The sequence below is a fragment of the Sebastes umbrosus genome, chromosome 7 (assembly GCF_015220745.1).
Source record: "Sebastes umbrosus isolate fSebUmb1 chromosome 7, fSebUmb1.pri, whole genome shotgun sequence".
NCBI classification, from domain to species: domain Eukaryota; kingdom Metazoa; phylum Chordata; class Actinopteri; order Perciformes; family Sebastidae; genus Sebastes; species Sebastes umbrosus.
Window position 1 is genome coordinate 5,132,859 of NC_051275.1, and position 18,092 is coordinate 5,150,950.

At 43.7% G+C, this 18,092-nt stretch overlaps 1 protein-coding gene across 1 annotated transcript in view; it reads left to right on the forward strand.

Moving 5' to 3' along the window:
* The window catches only part of LOC119491507 (protocadherin-16-like), a 90,957-nt gene extending 73,378 nt beyond the window's left edge, over nt 1-17,579 (forward strand). The window contains 13 exon segments of the mRNA XM_037775646.1: nt 972-1,129; nt 2,529-3,375; nt 6,424-6,663; nt 8,050-8,175; nt 8,282-8,491; nt 8,585-9,451; nt 9,548-9,661; nt 9,745-9,956; nt 10,275-10,426; nt 11,087-11,217; nt 11,496-11,782; nt 12,654-12,795; nt 13,278-17,579. Of these exon segments, the coding sequence (XP_037631574.1) occupies nt 972-1,129; nt 2,529-3,375; nt 6,424-6,663; nt 8,050-8,175; nt 8,282-8,491; nt 8,585-9,451; nt 9,548-9,661; nt 9,745-9,956; nt 10,275-10,426; nt 11,087-11,217; nt 11,496-11,782; nt 12,654-12,795; nt 13,278-15,868 (6,077 nt within the window). The 3' untranslated portion in view covers nt 15,869-17,579.
* Nucleotides 17,580-18,092: the final 513 nt, after the last annotated feature.

The following is an 18,092-nucleotide window of genomic DNA, read 5'->3' on the forward strand; positions in this document are numbered from 1 at the left end:
TAAAATATTTAATTGCAATTAATCACATGATTGTCCATAGTTAATCACGATTAATGAATCTCACATATTTTTATCTGTTCAAAATGTACCCTAAAGGGAGATTTGTCAAGTATTTAATACTCTTATCAACATGGGAGTGGGCAAATATGCTGCTTTATGCAAATGTATGTATATATTTGTTACTAGACATCAATTAACAACACAAAACAATGACAAATATTGTCCAGAAACCCTCACAGGTACTGCATTTAGCATAAAAAATATGCTCAAATCATAACATGGCAAACTGCAGCCCAACAGGCAACAACAGCTGTCAGTGTGTCAGTGTGCTGACTTGACTATGACTTGCCCTGAACTGCATTTGATTATCATAAAGCGGGCATGTCTGTAAAGGGGAGACTCGTGGGTACCCATAGAACCCATTTTCATTCATGTATCTTGAGGTCAGAGGTCAAGGAACCCCTTTGAAAATGGCCGTGACAGCTTTTGGTTCTTGGTTGGTACCAATGGATTCCTTCGGTTTTTCTAGTTTCATATGATACCAGTCACTCTGACTGATACTCTACTTTTATTACTGAACCCGCTACAACCTAAAGATCACAAGTTGCGTTAACATGTTTTTACTGCGTTAACTTTGACAGGCCCTTAGGATAAATTTTTGTTGTTTATTGCTTTAACCATTTTCCAGTCTTGTATTCTCTATTTTAGTGTGTTTTACTTTGTTGTTTTAGTGTGAAGCACTTTCTAACTGTGTTTAGAAAAGTACTAAATAAATCAAATAGATCATTATTGGTATGGTTTGTAAATACTGTAAACATGACACCATGGTGTTGATTAGTAACATCTATCACTAAAAAAGGCTTTGATTTAAAGCAGACAAAATGCCATAGCTGACTCACTGGGTTTGTGTATTTTGCTACGTCCTACGTATATTGTCTCAAGTTAAAGATTGGACTCTCTTTCTCTCCCAGGTCCCAGGGCTGAGCGTTTCTCTTTGAACCCAAGCTCTGGGGAGTTGCGTTCATCATCCCCTCTGAGCCACTCGGAGCGGGCCGAGTACACTCTGACGGTGACAGCTACTGACAGAGGACTGCCCCCTCGCAGCACCTCCTGCTCCCTCACCATTCAGGTCAGACTCTGGTTGGAGCCCGGCCAGCACAAACACCCTCACTACTCACCTATTTAATATCAAAGAATAGACTCGGGGCTGAGAGGATCCGTGTCTCTGGGCCCCTCAGACTAGCTGCAGACATATCAACCTCACTTCTGACAAGCCTCCCTCCCATCCCCTCCCTTTTCTTCCCCTGTGACTTTTCAAAAGGGAAATTTCTATCTGAAATGGAAAAGTGGGTCTGAATCAAATACTCCCAGCTGGCTTGTGATGAGGGCCAGCTGTAGACTGCTCTGATCAAGGTCATACTCAATGACTTCAACACTTTTTTAACACAGTAGCCCTTTTTTGCAATGAGCAGCAGGGCTGTACACTCACGTAAAACACAGCATTGAAGATAATTCAGTTAATATTTAATATAGAACAGAAAACAGACACAATGGAAGAACGCTGGAAGGAGCGAAGATTTATAGGTTCCAGGAAAACAGAGTTGCCATATAAACAGCTCCAAATTGAGTGCCAGTTGAGTTTCCAACAACAAGAAATGAAAGTCATAATTATTAGTTAATTGGATTAAACAGTGCAGTGTTGTTCTTGCCCGCTGACGCATTTCTGTAATTTCCTTTAATCATCTTTTCAGACTGATTTTCTAAATCCATCGATGATAGGATGAGACTATACCAATTTATTTCTGGAGCACTCCTTTTCCATCTAATGTGGAACCAATTTACAGCTTGTCATGTAAGATTTCACAACGCTGCATATTTTTTTGCGTGCCTACTTACTGTGGGAACCGTTCTGTACGATGCGCTGCTGAGGGTCTTGATCACGCGTTCAGCCTGCAAAACAGTCAGTAATGCTGCTGAAAATGTGATCAGCAAAACCTCCCCTATTCCGTCCCCCCTTTACAGCTACTAATGTTTTATTAAAACAATGTGTTACTTATGGTGCTCTTTTCATACAATGGAGAGCAGTAATAATGTTGTAGTCTTTGAAGACACTTGAACTGCTCATCAAAGGAAGTGTAAAGCTATACACAGTACAGGGATATGTCCCAGTGCTTAATTCAAACCCTCTCACCATTTCCTCCTGATTGTGTTACTTTTATCATCTATTATTTTTCCTGGCAGCGACATGAGTTTCAGATTAAGTGTGATTAAGGTCAGCAGGCGTGTTATTCAAGTCTATAAAAACCCCTTGTAATGGGTTTCATTTGTTCCCAGTGAACACATACAGTACAAGAGAGTGGAATGGACAGAATCTGTTTTTACTTTTGCCCAAAATCCATGAAATATTTTCATTCTTTGTATTGAAAATTGTAAACTTGAGTTTCCACCAAGCATCTAAACGAAGCGTTATAGGCACTGTTGTGTTGCTCTGTCCTCAAATGCTCACACAGTGTTCCTCTTCGATGCAGGTCCTCAGCACTAACAGGCCTACTTCCAAGACCAATTCATTCTCCATATCCTTCAACTCTGTGGAGGAGGCTAAGCCTGGATCTGTCGTTGGCTCAGTCCGCATTCATGACAGAGAAACCCCAGAGCAAGGGGAGGTGACCTACACGGTGGTGGGGGGTACAGACCGAGATGGGACCTTTGTCGTGGACCGTCTCACCGGAGACGTGTATCTGGCTCGTCCTCTTGACTATGAACGAGATGCCCGCTACACCCTGCAGATCGAGGTGGATGACCTCTCTCAGGCCCATCCTAGCAGCACCCTGGTGCACCTGGACATTGACGTAGAGGACAGCAATGACCACGCCCCTCTGTTCCCCGAAGACCCCGTCACCATCGTGATCTCTGAGAGCATGGAGCCCGGCTCTTCTCTCTATACGTTCCAGGCCACAGATAAGGATGGCAGTGGTCCCAACAGCGAGCTGAAGTACTCCATTCTCCACCAGTGGCCAAACACCCCTGGCCTACTAACCCTCGACCCTTCCACTGGGGTCCTCTCCCTGGGCCAGGAGCTGGACCACGAGGTCACCTCCAAGCTGATACTGGTTGTAAGGGCAACAGACTCTGCCCTCGATGCCAGCGAGAGGCGCTGGGGTTCTGTCACGGCGAGGGTGTATGTAACCGATGAGAACGACAATGCACCAGTGTTCAGCTCGCCAACAGCTGTCAGTGTGATGGAGGACCAGCCGGTGGGCTTTGTGGCGCTGTATGTCATGGCCAGAGACGCAGACCAAGGGGAGAATGGCAGGGTGACCTACAGCATCCAGTCAGGCAACACTGGAGGAACATTCAGCCTCAACCCCAACACTGGTAAGTCCTGCCCAGTGCTAGTGTATTAGAGAGGACCTATTATGCTGACGTATTTTCAGGTGCATACTTCTATTTTGGGTCACTACTAGAACAAGTTTACATGCTTTAATGTTCAAAAAACACTTTTTTTATTATACAGGCTGTGCTGCAGCACCTCTTTTCACACTCTGTTTAGCTCCAAACCCCCCGCCCCCTCCCGAAAAGCCCAGTCTGCTCTGTTGGCCCACACTGCTGTGATCGGTACACCGAACAAAACTCTTTGGACTCCGCTCCAGCTCCGCTCTAACTAGCTTTGTTTGAGGGCGTACCAAACTAGCCGCTAGGCAGGTATTATGCAAATGTGTTACTTGGTGACATCACCACTTTACGGAAGAAAAGACGGGACTTCAAGTGACACATTTCAGGCAGTTCAGGAGCAGAGTTTTTTTGGGGGAGAGTAACTCCCTTTGGTGTGGACTTTGGGCTTTGTAACTTTGCAGACCTTTTACATGCACAAAAACTATATGACACACAAAAGGAAAGGGAAAAAAGCACAAAAGCATTATAGGTCCTCTTTAAGTAATGTTGATATTGTGGAATCGGATCATTTAAAAAATTGTGTTAATGAACATAATTGGGGTATTGCAGAATCAATCATGTTCTGTCTGGTGATGGTATTGCGTAAGTCATACTGTACATCTGAGAGACCTTTTTGGAAGAAAAGTATGATATTAAAGTAATTAGTTATTAGTAAAGTTTCATTTTGACTTCTTCTCTGGGATATACATATACAATATACTGTAAGTATAGCACATGTTAGCATCAGATATCGACATTTTTATCACCGCAAACAGCAATCAGTTTGCAGGGTATTATCGGGAAATGTTTTCAAATCTTGGATTTTCAGTTGTTTACTTATTTTCCACTAGGCCGTTTCTTTATTTTAATAATACTAAAATGTTCAGCTTGTCCTCCGTTTTTATATTTCCAGCACCTGTTGGGAATGCAAGTACTTCAGAATTAGTTTTCCCTCGCTCGTGTTTAAAAATGTTCAATTTAAGCAGACAAGCGAATCTGCATCTGTTCACCTCTGTTTGGGTCTTCTCATGGACTTTCTAAGCATTTATGACACCTATAAAGTTTACTTTGCATTGCATGTGTACTTACCTTTCCCCACGTGCACCACCACAATTACCAAGCCTCCCGCTACATAAACACACACAAACTCTTGTAATATTCTGCTTAAATCTTAGTGCCGCACAACTCTTGCTTCACCTTTCATGACTTATTTCTCTCAGTTGGAGGCCAGACAGACAGAACAGCCTGCCAAATATTAAACACACACACACACACACACACACACACACACACACACACACACACACACACACACAAGCATGCACAAGCACACACACGCGTACACACACACACAACCCATCATCTGTTATTGTGGATCTATTCCCATGAAAGACCAAAGAACCTCCTGCTCAGGCTTCTGGGAACCATTAAAGAAGGGATCAGTTACGCGTGTTTGTGTGTACGCACGTGTGTGTGTGTGTGTGTGTGTGTGTGTGTGTGTGTGTCTGTGCGTGTGTGTGCGTGTATGCATGCACATATGTTTGTGTGCTTGCATGAGCCTCTGTCACTTAGTCAAAGTTGACCTTGGGCTATTTGGTCCCGTGGGCTTTGTTGTGGTGTTTGAGACACGTGTCAACGTTGGCTCCGCCTCCCCCCCTTCAAGTCGCCAACCGGGATGCCCCCTAGATCAGCTCGGGGATGGAAACATTCAGCGTCTGTCATGCATGCCACTTCTGCTTCAGCCCAGTATGTGCTCTCATCTTGAAGTGTTTTCATGCATACTGGTTATTTGTTAGAATACTGACAGAGTTAATCCTCTGAGCACCTGGTTTGCTCCCGTTTTGGGGGTCAGTGACCGGAGACCTGGTAGCCTATCATCTCTACACACTCTGCTTTCATTACTTTTACTCACAGTTAACCACAATAGAGGGAACTATCAGGCTATTATTAGGAATATATAAAGTCACAGAGTTAGACACATTCTCATCACTCATTGTCAGAAAGGAGGTCATTAATTTCACTTTTGGAGCGAGGGGAGAGCACACCGGTGATATGGTGAATTGCTTCTTTGCAAAAGACAGCACCATTCAGGGATTAACACATCAATTGTTGATAAATGACTTCTGCATATAGGACAAGAAAAATGTGTTTGTTGCCTGAGTAACCTCAGCTAACCCTCACACTGCAGTCCAAAGAATTTGCGCCACAAACCTCACATAGGCTTAAGATGTTGGAATGGAAAACATCCAAATAAAAACTTTCTCTTGTTTCCCACTGTCTTTTTTCTGCCCATGTGTTATCAGTGACCAGGGATACGGCATGATCGCAGAGGAGTCAAATTTAGTGAAAATATGCCAGCCTGTAACTCCTACCAGATTAAAGGCTCAGGGGAAGTTATCTCAGTCCTGGCAAGATAAAAAACAAAAACATGAACAAAAAAAAGTTAAAAACCAAAACAGCTCTGGCCCCCTTTCTTTAACAGTTGCAGCTCATTTTAAAGCATGAAATTGAAATTGAATCAATGCAAGCTCTACCCTCTTAGGGCGGGATAATGAAAAGGCAAGGGTGCCCCTAATTTCTACGGAGCACGGCAGGCCTGGCTGTTGCGTGTCTAGAGCGTGTGTTTACTGCTTCTTTCTCGATGGCTGCGGCATTCTCCAATGGAAAATCTCGTAAACTGTGGCCAGACTGTTGGGCTGTTACAGCAGTGGTGGTGGTAGCACTCAGGTAGGCAAGGCTGTGTGTGTGTGTGGAGGAGATTAGCTCTGATTTGGCCCTCACACGGCAACTTTTCACACTTGCTTTTTAAATCCCTTGACTACACACAGCCATGGAAAGTGGCATGTTTTATTGCCTTTGATAGCATGCTTTCATACCGTAGTTGTTGTGCGTAACTGCCTCTGTGAAACAGGCTATAATAAAGCACACCCACACACACACACATACAGGAAATCTCTCCTCACATTTCACCCCTGATTCATCTCTCGACAGGCTCTCTGTCTATTTTCAAACCTCTGGACCGTGAGGAGCAGGACGTCTTTAACCTCACAATAACCGCAGAGGATCATGGGATACCCCAGCACTCGTCCAGCCAGCTGCTGTGTGTCCACGTGATTGATGTTAACGATGAGGTGCCCTGGTTTGAGGAGAGCCAGTACGAAGCCCAGATCTCTGAGAACCAGCCTCCAGGAACTAGTGTGTTGACAGTGTCCGCCTCTGATCTGGACCAAGGTGAGACAAACAATGTGCACTGACTTAGTTACTGGTTCGGTTAGCTTTGGCTCATGTAATCCTACTTTTTAATCAACAGTGTGTTCTCAGTGAGCACTGATTTGGTCATTTATACTACCAGGGTGGTTGGAAAGTTAATATTTTAGACATCTAAATTACATATAACCATTGTTTCAACATTATTTAAATAACTATATTATGATGTGAAATGTATATGTTGAAATATAATCATAGAAATGCTGATGCTGATTATATACATGTATCCTAGATGTCTAAAAAAATGTCAAGTAAATTTAGCCTGGTTTTAACCAAGACACTTAGACATCTTGTGAACTGCTAATTACCTAAATGTATGTGTGTTGACTTCTTAAAATGGATATTGGCAATTGTGCTGCTTCAGCAATTAAGATGGGAAAAAATGCCTGTGATTCTTCTCAGACCTCATGTGCTAAGTTTGTGTTCACGTGACAGACATTAACAGTTGTTTTTAATTGAGGACTCGGTAGGGTGGGGGTGGGGATGCATTCCCTCGGACTTAGTCAGAAGCACATAAAACAGAAGGATTATAAACTTTCTCTCCAAAAGCAATTAGTGAAGTAAACAGGTGAGGTTGCCAGGCTGCTTTCTGTTAGCACGCAATCTGGCATCCAGACACCTGAGGGAGAGCCGTCACTGCCAACAACAATGCTTAGGCAGCAAAACTGATGACAGACGAACAAATAAGTATACAAGCTATGAACAAGAGAAATCCAAATACCATCTAATTTATTTATGTAATATAATTTATTTACAGTTCATAGGAATTAACTTTCTAAGCGTTGGTGACACTTTGTAGCTTGACAATCCATTTTTAAATTAAAGGTACAGTGTGTAGGATTTTGTGGCATCTAGTGGTGTGTTTGCAGATTGCAACCAACTGAGTACTCACTCCTCCCTTCCCAAGACTGCAGTAACATGAGCCACTGAGTGCACAGTTACCATAATGACACTACTTTACTAGCAACAGAAGTCAGACGGCGGCTGACAGGAACCACGGTTTTGCACTCTGTGGCTCACGTTACCGCAGTTTGTTGGAAAACTACGGTGGCCTTCAGGTAACGTAAAAATGTGAAAGCCTCTCACTAGAGCCAGTGCTTGGTTTGTCCGTTCTGGGCTACTGTAGAAACATGGCGGTGCAACACAGCGGATTCCATGAAGAAGACCCTCTCCCTATGTAGATATGAAGGGCTCATTCAAAGCTAACAAAAACACAACAAGTCTTAGTTTCAGGTGATTATACACTAATGAAAACATAGTTATGAAGATTATATTCCATTTCTGCTAATAGATCCCCGAAATGTTGCATACTATTCCTTTAAAGCAACGTTACTGTGTGTTTCTCTGTAGGAACCAATGGACAGGTGACATATGGTGGTATCTCAGAGGAGGGTTTCAGCATCAACCCAGTGACAGGTGTAATAACGACCACTAAGGCGCTGGACAGGGAGCTCCAGGAGTACTACTCCTTGACAGGTACTGCCCTCTCACTGTCCTACACCATCACAGATGAAACATGCCCTCAGATGACTTCTTTGAGATACATATTACCATACCATTAATGCTATTGTGTTTTTGACAGTTTATGCAAAGGATGAAGGCCTTCCGCCCAACTATGCCAAAGCCACAGTGAGGATCAGAGTGCTTGATGAGAATGACAACGCCCCTTCCTTTGGACGACTCTACTACACCATAGAAGTGCCTGAAAACCTGGAGGCATTGCCTCTGTTCACCCTGAGAGCCACTGACCAGGATGCAGGAGATAGTGGGGAGATGAACTACAGAATTACAGGTGATTTGTTTTGTTGTACCATTCAGTTACTAAATAATCAGCTCAACCGCTCCCATGATTTGCATTTTTATAACCACATTGCTCTCCTTGCAGCTGGAGATCCATCAGGAGACTTCCGCTTAGACAGACAGTCAGGTGTTCTATCCACCTCGAGGCCTCTGGATCGTGAGAAAAGAGCTGGATACACGCTAACAGTCACAGCTCAGGACCAGGGCTACCCTCCACTCAGCAGCACTGCCACCGTGGAGGTGACTGTTATGGACATCAACGATCACAGCCCCCAGTTTCAGAGCAGCAGCTACACTGCAGACGTTTCAGAAGATGTTCCCATCGGCTCGCTGGTCCTGGAGGTGAAAGCCACTGATCTGGACCAGGGCCCCAACAGCCAGGTGATGTACTTCTTGAGCCGTGGCTCCCAGAGCATGTTCATCATAGACCAGAACACGGGTCGCATCATCACAGCAGCACCCCTAGACCGAGAGAGAACCGCCTCTTACACCTTTGACGTGTGTGCCACTGACTCCTCCCCCGCAAACCCACGTAACTCCACCGCTCAGGTGACGGTCTACATTCAGGATGTGAACGACAACGCGCCCTTCTTCATTCTGGACCCGCTCATTGTGAACATCTCCGCCAGCAGCGTGTCCAGCCGCCGAGTGCTGGCCACCATGAGGGCGGAGGACAAGGACTTTGGGGCTAATGGCTCTGTGTTTTATCGTTTCGCCAACCCTGTGAGGGGCTTCACCATCAACTCACTGACAGGAGACATCCAGGCCACGGAGAAGCTGCAGACTCTGACCCAAAGCCAGAGGACTTTGATAGTTCAGGCCATGGACCAGGGCAACCCAGCTCAATCTTCCCTGGGGGTGGTTATCATTTATATCAGGGAGCAGAGCTACAGGGGGATTCGCTTCTCTCGCACGGCTCGAGACGTCAGTCTGCAGGAGAACTCTGCTAAAGGTTTGGATATTACATTTCAATCTTTGTACTTTGGAATTTGTGGAAATAATAAATAGAAGGAAAATGTTTCAACCAAATGTGTTTTTCACTTTATAGGCACAGTGGTAACACAGACTCAGGCCCAGTACCCCGATGGCTCTCAAACTGGTATCAGCTACAGTATTTTCAGTGGAAACAGAATGCAGTCTTTTGGAATAAACGCCATTACTGGTGAGAGCACAAATGACAGCGTACACTTTAAAACAATGTTTTCTAAATCCACAGCGTGACTCATTGTTATTTTTGCGAATTAGGTGAAATATGGGTCCAGAAAAATGAAGAACTGGATTACGAGGAGACCCCGAAACTCCGCCTTGTGGTGAAAGCTGAGACGGCATCCTCCAGCTCCTACATGGCTGTCAACTTAATCCTGCAGGATGTCAATGACAACTTGCCACGCTTCCAACTCCAGAACTATGTAGCCTACATTAGAGAGGCACAGGGCTACGATTCCCCCATCATTCAGGTGCAGTAGCCTGTCCCCCACACTCTTCTTATGGTTGGCTGTTTTTAAAGTGTGAAGTTGTATAAAAAAAATAACTCCAGCTTTAGAAATCTGGATAGTTTCAGCAGTGTAGAGAAATGACTCTGCATGTGTTCTCAGTGTCCCAACTGAATATACTATAGAATCATTTGTGCCATGAAGCCAGGTTCATATAGCCCATTTTTTTATTAACTCTTGACTTCCAAGTCCAATTTTGCTCACTAGTTCATGTTACACTGAAACAGCTGTTGCAGATATTTCTTTATTTTCATTCCCAAAATGGATTTGTCATTTCCTCAGGTTGCTGCAGATGACCTGGACCAGGGACAAAACGGTCAGGTGACCTACTCTATCAGGTCATCATCCATGAGTGGCTTGTTTAAGATAGACCCACTGACCGGCAGCATCACCACTGCAGCCATAATGGACAGGGAGATCTGGACGCAAACAAAGTGAGTTTCTCTTTGTCTGTTATCACATCCTGCCATGTGGTTCCCCTCAGCTCATCTCTGACATTGACACAAGCATGTTTAATGTTTGTTACTGTGATAATGTCCATTCCCTCTCAAATAACTTTGTAATTGGTTTGAATGGTAAAGACCAGGTTTTGTGCATACTCTATTTCCATTAAAAAATCTAAAAGATTTATAAAAAATGAGTAGATTAGTTATTTTTTCTGCATTACATTAGGTTTTCTTTTAACAAGGGCTGCTCAGAAAATGGTTTCAGTTAAGAAAGAAAAGAGAAAAATTGGGAGAAAATGTAAATGAGCTGATGGTCATGCACCAGAGCACCAGAGCCTGTTAAAGTTATTAAAAAAATCATGTTTGCCCTGCAGATAGTATTTTAAAAACAAATTTGAACACCTTTTGTTTTATTGATTTTTTAACATTTGTTTTTCAATCTCTTTTAATATGAATAAGATTAAGATGAATTCCAGATATGAAAACAAGTGAGAACTATTTACTATAATGAGTAAATGAATAAAAAAAGGTCTTCTAATGCTTACTCTGAAACAAAAAGAGGCTGATCTTTGGAGGGGGTGAAACATTACACAACCAAGTTCATAAAAGTTAAAAGTTCAGACACTGACATTCATTATGTGGCACCAGGCTTGTTGTCACAGCAACCGACCGGGGAACCCCACGGCTGGCTGGCTCTGCCACCCTCACTGTGATCATCATCGACCTCAACGACAACAGTCCCATGATTCCCCTGCATCGGGAGATCCGGGTGCCTGAGGGTGAGTCGGCTTCACAGTGGAAGTTAGTCCAATGATCTTATCATAAAGCCCCACATCACACTCCCTGGCAGCTCACTCAGTGGGGCTCGGTGAGAAAAGTCTGACCCCATTATGAAACTAGCTATTGCCAAGTTCCCCTGTTCATTTCCTGTCTATTAGATCAAGGCTTTCCAGAACAGGATATTTCTTAATAACATTTTTTTTTTTGTTTGCTTAGAATCTCTGTGCTTCATTTCAGCTGCAACCTAAATGTCTTCTTCTTCCTTACTATCATACAGATACTCTGATTGGCACAGTTATCACCCAAGTAACAGGAAATGACGTTGACTCAGGGCCAGCCCTCTCCTACACACTACACCTGGACACAAATACCCAAGGCATGTTTGGGATCCATCGTTATGGAGGAGGGGTGTCTCTGACCGGCCTGCTGGACTATGAGGAGAGGACGTGGTACACTCTGACCGTCCGCTCGTCCGACTCTAAACATCAAAGCGAGGCCAACATCACTGTGCTGGTGGATGATGTGAACGACAATGCCCCCACCTTTACTCAAGACTTGTATCAGGTGCAGCTACATTCACACACCTGTCTTCACACCTGCATATACCGCTACCTTACCGAGTATTAGCAACTTTATTAAATTGCTGAAGTATCTGTAATGGATATATCTTAGGGCTGTCAATCGATTAAAATATTAAATTGTGATTAATCGCATGATTGTCCATAGTTAATCATTATTAATCGCAAATGAATTGCACATTATCTGTTCAAAATGTACCTTAACAGGAGATTTGTCAAGTATTTAATACTCTTATCAACATGGGAGTGGGCAAATATGCTGCTTTATGCAAATGGATGTATATATTTATTACTGGAAATCAATTAACAACACAAAACAATGACAAATATTGTCCAGAAACCCTCACAGGTACTGCATTTAGCATAAAAATATGCTCAAATCATAACATGGCAAACTGCAGCCCAACAGGCAACAACAGCTGTCAGTGTGTCAGTGTGCTGACTTGACTATGACTTGCCCCAAACTGCATGTGATTATCATAACGTGGGCATGTCTGTAAAGGGGAGACTTGTGGGTACCCCGTAGAACCCATTTTCATTCACATATCTTGAGGTCAGAGGTCAAGAGACCCCTTTGAAAAATGGCCATGACAGTTTTTCCTTGCCAAAATTTAGCGTTAGTTTGGAAAGTTATTTAACCTCTTTCGCGACAAACTATTATGACGTGGTTGGTACCAATGGATTCCTTAGGTATTCTAGTTTCATATGATGTTTCTTCACTCTAGCTTCAAAACTGAGCCTGCTACAACCGCCAAAAGATTTTTTGCGTTAATGCGTTAAAGAAATTTGTGTTAATGCGTTATTATCGCGTTAACTCTGGCAGCCCTAATATGTCTGTATTGTGTGTTTCTCATTAGGTGACTGTATCAGAGCACCTCCCAGCAGGCAGTGCAGTCATCACAGTAACAGCCACTGACCGTGACTCCGGGGAGAACGGGAAGATTACCTACAGAGTAATGTCATCAACCAGGGGCGTCTTCTACATTGACCCAAGCAACGGTAAGGTTACTGTGTGCACAGTTATGGTTATTCATAACTGTTTTCTAACCAGAGCTCCTCGTAATTACCCTTCATAAAAATGTTATCCTCTAAGGCTCTCCTTGGATGCACATTTGGGGTTTGGACATATTTGCAACAGGCATTGCAAAAATATTTAATCATTTTGTTCATTAAAAGTCATTCAAAGTCAAATTGAATGTTATTTGCCTCAGATGTTTTGTTTGAGATAGCATCTAAAAATAAGCGTATTATAAAAGAGGACTCCTTTTGCCTCAAGCTTTTCTGTTTCCTATTCTAAAATGCAATCCCTTTGCCTCAAATAATGCTCTATTCAACCGCATGTGCCCAAACCTGCTACAGTGTTTACATAATGTAATTGCAATTTAATTATTTATGTGAATGTCATAGTTATTTATTTAATAGCAAATCATCCTGTGTAATGAACTGCTCTTTTTGTGACCGTTTTCTTTGTAATCTTACAGGTACTCTGTTTGTCAACCAAAAAACAGAGTTTGATTTTAAGAATCCCTCCATCCTGGTGGTGATTGAGGTGCGGGACCAGGGCACTCCATCCCTTTCATCCATTGCCACTGTCCAGGTACAAGTGTCAGACGTCAATGACAACGCCCCCATCTTCCACCAGTCAGAGTACAGAGCCACCGTGTGTGAAGATGGGCTTCCTGGATCAACTGTTCTGACCTTAGAAGCTGTGGACGGCGACCTGTCCCGGGACAACTGTGGTTTTGATTTTGCCATCGCCAGCGGCAACTCAGGTAACACGTTCCAGATTGAGAGCAGCGTGCGTTTCTTGGAGGGGCAGGGCTTCCAGACGGTCGGCAGCCTGATCCTGGTGGAGGAGCTGGACTTTGAAGCAGTGCCAAGTTATAACCTGACTGTTGTTGTATCGGATCGAGGGATCCCTCAGCGCAGCTCCAGCGTGCCCATCCTCATCAGCGTTACAGATACCAATGACAACCCTCCAGCCTTCAGCCGAGCAGAGTACAGTGTAGTGCTGAGTGAGGGTGCAGCAGCGGGGACAGAGATCTTGCATCTATCTGCCACAGATCCAGACTCAGCTCCCAATGGAGAGGTGCAGTACTCCATAAGCTCAGGGGACGAGACGGACCTTTTCCAGGTGGACCGGTGGACCGGAGCCTTGAGGCTGCAGAGACCTTTGGACAGCGAGAGACAGTGGTCCCATATGATTGTCGTCCAGGCTACTGACGGTCAAGGGCACTACGCTTTGGCCCCAGTCAGTATTGAGGTGAAGGACATCAACGATAACCGGCCCTTCTTTCCCCTCAAACTAATAACTGCGAGCATCAGGGAGAACCAACCCCAGAACGCCTTAGTCACCATGCTGCATGCAATCGACCATGACAGAGGGGTTTTTGGACAGCTGAGGTACTACATGTTGGACAACTCTAAAGAGGGAAGAGAGGCCTTCCTCATGAACCAAACTTCAGGAGAAGTACGAACTCGCTCTACTTTTGACTTCGAGAGGGTAAACTCCTTCCATTTTGTGGCTGTTGCCATGGATGCTGGAAACTATTCTGCCACTGTAACGGTGCAGGTTTATGTTACAGGGGAGGATGAATATGATCCTGTGTTCACCTCCTCAGAGTTCTCATTTGAAGTGCCTGAGGGAGCAAAGAAAGGTCAGACCATTGGCAAAGTGCAAGCGAGAGATGAGGACGGAGGCGTGGATGGCATCGTTCTCTACTCTCTAGCAGACGGTTCGCCTTATTTTGAAGTCAATAAATCAACAGGAGCAATTTCCCTAAAGATGGACAGCTACACTAGACACGTGAGCCGCTCTAAAAGAGAGGTGCGTCTGATGACCCTGGACGTGACTGCTCACAGCCCTCTGGAGACGTCCCGCGTAGCAGTGGCCAAAGTTAGCGTAGATGTGACCCATACATCTTTTGGTCTCACCTCAGACATGAATATGCTGCTTGTCAGCGTCATTGCAGTTTCTCTTGGGACCATAGTCATACTGATGATAATTGCTGTGGCGCTCTGTTGTGTTAAATTGAGACGCAAGAAGAAGGAGCAAAAGGCACACGGACGAACGCCAGCGTCGGGCACCATGCTGCACAAGTTTGAGGAAACAAAGATAGCAGCGAATGAAATGATTTACCATCAGGCCCTTCCTGGATACACGGCAGATCAGAGTGGCGGCGGTGGGGGGCCATACACTCGTGGAGGATCCCTGGATCCATCCCACTCCAGTGGGCGTGGCTCTGCGGAGGCAGAGGCAGCAGAGGACGATGAGATCAGAATGATCAATGAATACCCTCGAGTGTCAAGTATCTCCTCGTCCATGCAGGAGCGCATTTCCGCCCGAGGTCCGGACTCTGGAATCCAGCAGGATGCGGATCAGCTGTCAGATGTGTCCTGTGAGCCTTCCATAGATTGGTTCAAAGGGAAGAAACTGGGCAGTCTGAATGGTACTTTATTAGCTGGCCAGGTGCCAGTCTACAGGGACGAGGGTGGTGGGTATGTGGGTGTGGGACGGGGACTCAGCATCTCCCACCCTAAAGATTATACTTTCCCACAGGATGGGAAGCCTGCTGTAGATGGCTCCCTGACAGCCATCGTGGCCAGTGATGAGGAGCTGAGGGGCAGCTATAACTGGGACTACCTGCTCAACTGGTGTCCCCAGTTCCAACCTTTAGCTAATGTTTTTACTGAAATAGCACGTTTAAAAGATGAGACGGCTCCTCCTCATCCCCGCAGGTCGTTTCATCACAAAGCAAAGGCAGAGTCAAGAATCGACCCCCCGCCTCTCATAACCTCGGTGGCCCACCCCGGGGCCAAAACTGTCCCTCCGAAGCCCGTCGTAGGGAGGACGTTCCCCCACTTGGCTTCTTTACGGAGATCTCCCATCAGCGCAGAGGGATCCATCTCCTCCGTCGCCATGTCGCCAAGTTTCTCCCCCTCTCTCTCACCGCTGGCAGCACGTTCTCCTGCAATCACACCCTTCAGTGTCTCACAGGGCCCCTCTGCATCAATGATCAGCACAACTGAACACCATCTAGAACACATCGAGGAGGCAGAGCTGAGGATTTAAATTCTTCAGGGGGAATTAAAACTGAGTCATTGCTGTCCCAGACTTGTTCTACTGTATGTCTGACCACAGGGGCTGCAACCTGAAATGAGTCAATGCGTTAAACTAAGAAGTCCAAATAGCTGAAGTTGTGGTGCTTACAGAAGAAAAACTAAACTACATGACTAACAGGCCAAAATGGACTATGCCTTTTCTTGTGTTTTTGTGAAAGAAACTCCTCATTCTTCTGTTGATCAGTGTTAATTTGCACATCCGAATGGAGATTCATACATGATGTCAATATTTTGTACAAAAGCATTGTCTATATTTTTATATTTACATGTGGTTTCTGACGAGAAATGGCATTAAAGTGTCAAAAGGTTGCTAAAACCTCAGAATATATTTCTATATTTGTATATTTGTAGTTTGTACTGTATACTTGTTTGTACTGTAAGCTGGTTTTATCTCTTGTAATTCTTAACCTTGTGGTTTTAAATGAAGCTCTTCATCAATGCTTTATGAATTGGGATTTTTGTAACAGATTATTGTAAATATTTATGGAGGAAGACACATCCTTGCTTGAACAAATGAAACATCAGTCAGAATAGACTATTGTGTGATCAGATTTTCTACGGATCCTGTGTTTGATCTCACATCAAAAAGGTAACCATGAATGTGAAATGCTGAAGCGTTGTCTTAGTCCTCAACACCACGTCCCTTCGTTCTCTGCAAAGGAAAATAGAACTTGACATCCAACGATCTTGTCCTTCAGGTGCCCTGGCTTTAATTCCTCACAACGAGCCTTACTGCTCTCATTTTGCATTGTGAAAATAATTCATGTAAGGGAGAATATTGAGCAGCTACATGGTAAATGTAAAATCACAGCAGTAGCCTATCATTCCAGAGAATGTAAACAGGTCTTGGTTATTTGTCTACTTGGTAAAATATTAAAGAAACATTACTTAAGCTCTAAATCAGTGCCTTGTTGACACTGATATTTGCAACTGTTTTTTTTTTTTTAATAATTTTTGTCCTGAATTTTTGTATATATTTACTGACAAACTGTAATGAATGTTATATTGGACCCCACTTTTCAATAGCACTATAAAGAATACTATATGGATTAAAAGTAATACTAACAAATCTTACCAATGATGATGGAAGTATGAAAAAAATATTTTAATGAATGTTCAAACACCACCAGAGAATGTTTCCATGTCATGTACATGTTCAGCCATAATTCACGTAATGCTTTTACACAGATGCCTATGCCATGAATACATTCATGATCATAATTGTGTTTTTGGCAGCCTTTACAAAATAAAATAATGTGTACATATACAGTACATGTACATATATAACGTATTCTGTTTGTTTTAGACCCTTGCTAACATTATCTAAGCAACACTAACATTCTGCAGTATTTCTATTTATTATATAGGTAGACTTTGGAAGCTGAGAGGCTTGGTAAATTATTTACAAGGATGCTATTTTGACCATGGCCAAATATACATGAACACTACCTATTTGATAGAAGGTACCTTGTTGTTTGTTTGTTTGTTTTTTTGTATTGAACAGTGTTACCTGCCACTTACGTTTCATATTTGTCCAAACTGTGCGTGTTATGGTGCCATAGAAGAGAAATTCCTCCAAATGTTCACACACATATTCTAGACTCATCCAGAGAAATGTTTTGAGCAAAAAGTGCCTGATTAAAGTACTTATGTGAACACGTTGTCGTCTCTGTCACATCTTTCTCAGCTCAGGATAATGGCAATGTATGAAAAGGAATCATATGATAATAGTTATTATGTGCAGTTAATCCATACTGTAGACATATTCAGGGTTGTATGATTTTGGATAACAAGTGAAAGGTCCCAAAGATAACCAAAGTTTTAAATTCAATATGTCTAACAAGCAGGCAGTGACGTGACATTTGCGAAAGCACAAGACGTGACCAGTGTTCTACCCCGAGGGTTTATAGTCAAGCTCCTCTGATCACTGATGTTTTGATGATTTAGGCAACTTCAGAAGGCTCAGCAGTATTTTCTGGCAACCCAAACCTCTGAAATCTAAATACAAAAGCCTCTAACCTACAACCTCTGGCTTATACCTTGTATAAACTGCAACTCAAAACTCCCTATTGTCCCAGGGGCAGTAGGATAAATGGACAAATGCGGGCCTCAAACAGCCCTGTTCAGTCCCAGTATTGTCGCAATCTTAAGAAAACATATCTCAAATGAACAAC